A 7,028-nucleotide genomic window follows, 5' to 3' on the forward strand; every position below is an offset into this window, starting at 1 on the left:
TGGTGATATGCTGCCCCTATCACTAAAGTTAAAATCACATGTATATGGTGTATGTGATGAGTAAAGTTTATATTCATGGTATGAGAGAATTTCAATAATTCAATTGAGTAGTGACCGCTAAAGTGGTACACTTGATTGGGTTTGAGAAATTTCGGTCTCGTATGATGATTGAGATGTCTCCTGGTCTAATGCGTAGTCATACTCCCAAAGGAGGTGATTGTGTAGGGATACAGATAGTGTGGTGGAGGAGTGATTGATTCTAGTGATTCATATGCCCAAAGGTGATGAATTCACGAAGAATTGGAATATATTATCATAACCGCTATCATGTGGGGAGTGTATAACTGTATGTCATGTATTCTGCCCAAATGTGATTATATGATTATGCGTGTAACTTTTTTGATGTGTACTTGTATGTCAAGTTACACGGTACTCACATGATGCTAATTATATATATTACTTGGTTTTTAGTCACATTTTCTGTAATTAATAACTTCATTATTATTGAGGTTTTTACTGCTTCAAATTTTAAGTTGTGGACATATGATTTGTTGCTTGAGAAAAGAGCAATTAAATTTGCTTACTGTCCATGAAGCGTTCCATTCTAGAATACTTGAAAAGAGGTTTGCTTGCAGACTGCACTACTAAAAGATGATGGAAGCCTTAGTTGCTTGAAATTATGTCTTTGTCTGATATTGAAATTATGACATATCTGCAAAGATTGTGTTTAAGTCCTAATGACATATACATCTCGTATATGATTAAAAGGTTTCCAAAAGTTTTCTATTTAAGGAAAATGACCGAGATAAAGAATAAAACAATTACAATTAGTCTTAAAAGGTTGTCAGGCTTAACAGTGGCTGTGGGTATTTTGGCAAGTATGACAATGTGAAATAACTTAAATAGTCATTTGTCAAATATTTGGTAGATTCTGGGGTGGTAATTTAATTACTATACCTAAAAATTCTGAAAAAAAAAAATTTGGTCGAAAGGCATAAATGCACCATATTGAACATGGTGATGAGTATGATTAGTAAGACTAATTTATCTGTTTTTTTATGGACTAATATTATGAAAGCAATTTTTTCACATACAAAATGTGCTCTTATCAAAGTTGTTTTATAAACTTCTTTTGAGTTAAAGATTGGACATAAATTACTTGACTCATATGAAATTTAGAGGTGTTATGCAAAAGTGATGTTATCTAATCCAATATTAAGTGCGTTGGAATTCAGATCCACTCGCAATTATTTTGTATCTTATCTAGATTGTTAAAGGGGTATTGATTTTATGACTTTAAAGAAGGTACAAGAATTATGGTATCACATACTGTAAAGTTTCTACAGTTTGACGAGGATAGCTGCTCTCAGACTATTAAGGATAATAGTACAATGGAAAATCACTGTGTTTTTGTGTTTGCCTAAATAGATAATTGTGATACAGACACTTGTGGAATCTCCCGTACTATAGACTAAACTTGATGAGGTTCAAAATACTATTCTTGATATAGTTTATGATAAAAAATTTTCAAACCTCTCAAGTATAGAATGAAGCGGTTATAGCTTTATTCAGGAGATTTGTTAGGGAAAGACGATCAGTTATTCCATTAAACTATATAGTCTATTCCTGAGAGCATGATCACAATATCCACTACATGGTTGATTTATCGACATAAATAAATGTTTCTTATCTTCAATTAAGTATGTGATTAGATGCCATAAAATGCGATATACAATCTATGAAACATGTTTGGAAATTTACTGACTTGTCTAAAAATCACAAGTTTATTAGTTGCAAATTGGCGTACAAAATTGAAAAATTTCAAAGAAAGATAGAGGACATTTAAAGCCAAGTTGGTAGCTAAAGTTTTTACTCTGAAAGTGAGTGGATTGTTAATAGTGAAGAAATAATTATTTCTTTAAAAGATTCTTTCAGAGTGAATGTGTCATTAATAATTTATTTTGATATAAAGTTACGCCAAATAGATACAAAATCTATATTGTGCAATTGGAGAATTTTGCAACAAATGTTTCAAGTAAACTTGTGTGTAGATTGAAAAGTCTTATTTATTGTCTTAAACAAGTTTCCAAACAATATTGTTAAAGTTTCATAGTGTTGTTATTTTGTCCATTTGGGAACAAAGTAATTCAATATACTGCAAGGTCAGTGGGAGGAAATTTATTTTTTTCCCATACTCTATGTACATAATATTTTGCTTACAAGTTGTGACCTTGAGACATCTTATATCCTTTGTACTGAGGTCTGTAAGGATTGTTTTTTCCATATTATATTAGATTTTCTCGGAGGACATTTGCTGATTGTATATTAGAAATATTCAATATACATTATTGCAAGCTAGGAATTGTTCCTGTTGTTAAGGATGATGGACTAAATCTATCACATTGTCCTTATTTAGATATTGAGAAAATCTAATTAAAGGGTGTACCTTGTGTCAGTGCACTTAAAAGTATAATGTATGCTCGAATTTGCACTAGACTAAATGTTGTCTTTGTGACGGGACTTCTAGGCAGGTATCGGTCAAATTTAGAACATGATCACTGGGTTGTTGTCAAGAAGGTTTTAAGGTACTTAAAGAAAACAAGAGAATATATGCTAATTTACAGACATGTTTAATTCTTGCAGTGAGTAAGGTATTCATATGTTAATTTTATAATATCAATAACAAGATATATATATTTATGTTAGTAGGAAGTGCAGTAAATAAAGTTTTATGTTATCTTCTACTATGTATGCAGTGTTAGTAACATTCTTTTAGGTTGTTACTTGGGTTATTAGGCTCCAGAACCTCATGACGGAGTTTATCGTTTTAACTTGATGGATAGACCCATACGGTGTATTGAGATAATAAACTTATAGTATTATTTATTTACTACAGAGGTCTCAAGGGGTCTAAATATATGGTGGTAAAATATTTTTGACCATAAAGAAACGGTACAGAAATGTGACTTATAATATAACATATTTTCACAGATGATGTGGTTGCAGATCCACTAACTAAAGGCCTGCGCCCATGTGTATTTGAGTGACATGTCATTAGCATGGGCCTAGGAGTATCTTCGGATATTGCTGTTTAGTGGAAGCTATTTTGGCTTTACTCTGATAAAAGTTTCATATGTGTTCGTTACACTTTATAACGGTTTGATATGTATCAACTTTGGCATTCAATAAAATATTTTGAATGTGTTGTTATTATGTTGAATACATATTGATAAAGTCTCAAAGGATTATATAAACCTTGAGTGAAGGTTAGGGGCATCCGGGTATCCGGTTATTAGCCTGTGCATATGTCTTGTGATACATAAAGAAAGGTTAACCATAAGGACAAGACATATGTGGGTTCATTGGAACCATAAAACATTCTCTAGTGGCACAAGTTTTTGTAACACCTAAGGTAAGAGAATGGTGACTGACAAATTGAGAATGGTGACTGACAAATGTGATCTCTATATAAGAGATATTATCCATTTGACACACTACCATATTGAATCAATGTCAATAAAGTTGAGAACATTCGTGACCATGGAAGGCTCTGTGTGTATACATGCAGTTACCGACATGATTCGATGTTTAAGACTTTATGGGATAGGATTGACTATTAAAAATTATCTCTAGACCAAATGTGCGCACATACAGTATGATTTCAATTAATATAGTCCAAGTGGGAGAATGTAAGAGTTTTCCTAATGTGGACTAAATTAATTGATATTTGTAATTTACTGTTTTTACGGTTACCGTAAAACATGGTTGGTCTAAGGTGAGATAGAAGGTTTCTTAATTAGTCTAATATGGGCTGGCTAGTGTGGGCCGAGTTGAGCCTGGCCCATAATGATAAGGACTTGCTGGAAACTCTATAAATAGTGCTCAAGTCTCTCCTCTAACCTTAAGTATCACATGTATCCTCACCTAAGGGGCGTTTACCTAACGCTAAACATGAGGGGGGCCGCCTCATTGAGCCAGTGATACGGAGGGCAATAGAGGAGAAGGACTTGATGCGTGGATCCCCTTGATATGTGGGTAATCCCTTTTTTGCTTCCGCTTTATATTCGATGGATCCCAAAATAGATGCGTTAATCTTTTTACTCAATTATGCATGTTCTTGTTGTGGTTATGGAGATCTAGGGGTTGCGCAATTTGCGTCCAACATAATCAATTATCACTTAGACAACAAAATGCGAGTTTTAAAATTCCTCTGATATAGTCTATCATAATGTTACAACGTAAGTGAGAATTCCAATCTAAACAGTATGATATGATAGATCAATCTACCATAATGAACTTTGCCGTTGAAAGTATACCTTCATATGTATAACATATATGAAGCAAGTAGGAAATTTCATATATCACCGCAATAGGAAAGAAATGATTTGAGAAAATTGAAGACATTAGAACTGGGCTTCAAAAGAAACACTCGCCGAGTTTCTTTGTGTCCAAGAAAGCATTCCGATCAGGCGTGATGGGAAAGAAGTCGCGAGTCACCACCATTGCTGCAGATGAGACCGGGTTGTTCTGGGACATGGTCTCCTGCAAGTTCCACTTAACGGTCCTTAACAAGGTTGCTCACGGTACAAGCAATGCAACGACTTGAGTTTCTATTAGAAAGTTTTGGCAATAGGATCTCTTTTTTCTTAGTCTCGGAGTGTGACCGGTGATAGTCAAAACAAGAGCATGATTAGTGTTTAAGAGTTTCTCTTGTTCTTCCCATGAAGTGAGAAGGTTTTCTTTTTCGACTGAAATGTATGGGACTCAACCCTAATTGAGGAGATGCAATCTGTTCAATTTATTGGATTTTTATTTCATCATTAAACAGTGTATCTTTTCAAGTTCTAATTTGCTGCAATGCTAGTTTCTGGTGCCCCAATTCCTCCGAACTGTAAACTTTCATGGAAGCCCTCTTAAAGCATCTAAACCTTTTTTCCCCTTAAAGCACAGTCGACAAAACAAAAGTGATCAACGAAAGCCCCCGTGTCACTAACATCCTACGGACCCAAAGCTTATCCGAACCCGACAACGTTCCACCTATCGCGTGCCCAACAAGGGGTGAAGGCAATGCATGACAATGATCCTCCCCATCATAAGCTCCATTATCGTTTCTCCTCTTTAGTGTTACAAATTTGAGAAATCGATTAGCTAAGTGTATTTTACTTGGGCAAAAGGCCACATCTTGATTGGTCAATTAGAGTAATGATTGATTTTCCTTGATTCATAGTAGAGCCTCAAAATCTATCAAAAGTTTGTGGACGTATGCACGTGTTACAGTATATTCTCCAACCTTTGGGAAAAGGGCTTTAAAAGGGTTGAGGTTTTTATTGCCCTGACACCCCACAAGAACAAAAGCTATTAAAGCAAAACTTCGTTGAGAAAAGCTTCTTGCATCCACTAGTACAGAACGCAGAACTCAATTGCTATTCGCGAAAAGCGGAAGCTGATGTTGATGAATCGAGTCGATTTATTCATGAACTTGACCTGATTAGTACCCTGAGTCCCAAAAAGAATTTTTCTGCGAAAAAAACAAGAATTCTCTTTACTTCCTATGGTAGACTTGACCCCTCCACCCATATGTCGCTATCTGTCGCTACCTGGAGCTCTGGTTTTGTCCCCTTCTATTCTCTTTGTACTGTTTCACTCTCTCTCTTCCCTCTGCATTATAAATACACTGACAGCCCTCGATTCGCTCCCTCACACCACCACCTTCCCTAACCCACACTCTCTTCTCTCACACACACACACACACTGTGGCAATGACAGGATCAAGCTCAGCCTCAACCCTTCCGTGCGACTTCACCAAACTCCAACTCGGTTGCCCCGGCAGTTCCTCCTCCTCCTCTACAACTCAGAATGCCATCGTGGTGACACCCCAGGAGCGTGACCTCCCGGAGAAAGACCTGAGTAAGTAAACACAGTTCCATTCAATTGAAATATACGAAAGCCATCCTATGACGACCTTCATGGTTTATATACTAATACATAATTCTGAGAAATCATTAATTTATTAAATAAAAAAAGAGAAGAAGAAGAAAGAAGAGAAGGAAAGAGACAATAGGAGACTTTTTTTTTAGGTATCTTATGGTGCAACTGAAAAAATCCTGAGGTGTCGACCACTGACTTAACCCGGTTTTTTTGAGCAGAGAGGAAAAGATCATCACGTAGTGTCGTCCCAAACAACAACGCGAGGCCCGTTCGGAGGCACGAGGAAGAAGAGAAGGACGATGCTGGCATCTCCACTAAGTTGACGCTCCTAAATGACCCGTGGCTGTTCAAGAAGAAGCTAAAGGCAAGTGACGTTGATCACTCGTCGCGTCTTCTGCTCGCGGGGAGCTTTGTGCACGACCACGTGCTCAAGGAGAAGGGCGAGGAGATGGTGGGGCTGGTCAAGAGCAGGACCGGGATCGAGGTCCCCGTGTGGGACGCGGACACAAGCAGCGAGCACCAGCTCGTGTTTGGCTACTGGGAATCCACGAAGGGCTACGTGCTGAAAGGCGGCTGGATCCCGCAGTTCGTCGAGAGGCGAGGGTTGGTAGTCGGGGACGAGATCGGGATGTTCTGGAACGAGCGCGAGCGCGAGCGCATGTTTTACTTTAAGGTCCTTCACAAGGTTGCTCGAGGCACGAGCAACGAGGCTGCTTGAGCTTTCATTGGAAAGTTTCAGCGAAAGGAGCTTGTTATCTTTATTTTTCTCCGTTTTCATAATGTAGGTTTCTTATATGCATTGTGCTTTTATGTTGTCAAGCCGTATTGTCTTTTAAGTCCTAGTATGGTTTGTTTGCATCATGTCTCACAATTGAGTAGGTAATTTCTGGATTATGTGGTCGGTTAAATTCCAGCTCAATTTGAAAATGTACTACACACACTTGAATCAAAGCTATTGGTCTCCTTTTGCATGAGATATTCTCTATTTAAAGTTGGCACGAAATCTTGATTTCCTTAAATAAAAACCTAAGGGGTATTTTTTGCGAAAGATATTTCGTTGTGGGAATGGTTTTGGCAAAACCCTAATCATGAACTATTTC

At 37.1% G+C, this 7,028-nt stretch overlaps 1 protein-coding gene across 1 annotated transcript; it reads left to right on the plus strand.

Moving 5' to 3' along the window:
- Positions 1-4,474: 4,474 nt before the first annotated feature.
- LOC120293779 (B3 domain-containing protein At2g33720-like) lies at positions 4,475-6,646 on the plus strand. Its single transcript, XM_039313521.1, has 3 exons — positions 4,475-4,583; positions 5,767-5,907; positions 6,147-6,646. Exons 1-3 carry the CDS (start codon positions 4,475-4,477, stop codon positions 6,644-6,646), a joined length of 750 nt encoding a protein of 249 aa, XP_039169455.1.
- Positions 6,647-7,028: the final 382 nt, after the last annotated feature.

The sequence above is a fragment of the Eucalyptus grandis genome, chromosome 5, assembly GCF_016545825.1.
Source record: "Eucalyptus grandis isolate ANBG69807.140 chromosome 5, ASM1654582v1, whole genome shotgun sequence".
NCBI lineage: Eukaryota > Viridiplantae > Streptophyta > Magnoliopsida > Myrtales > Myrtaceae > Eucalyptus > Eucalyptus grandis.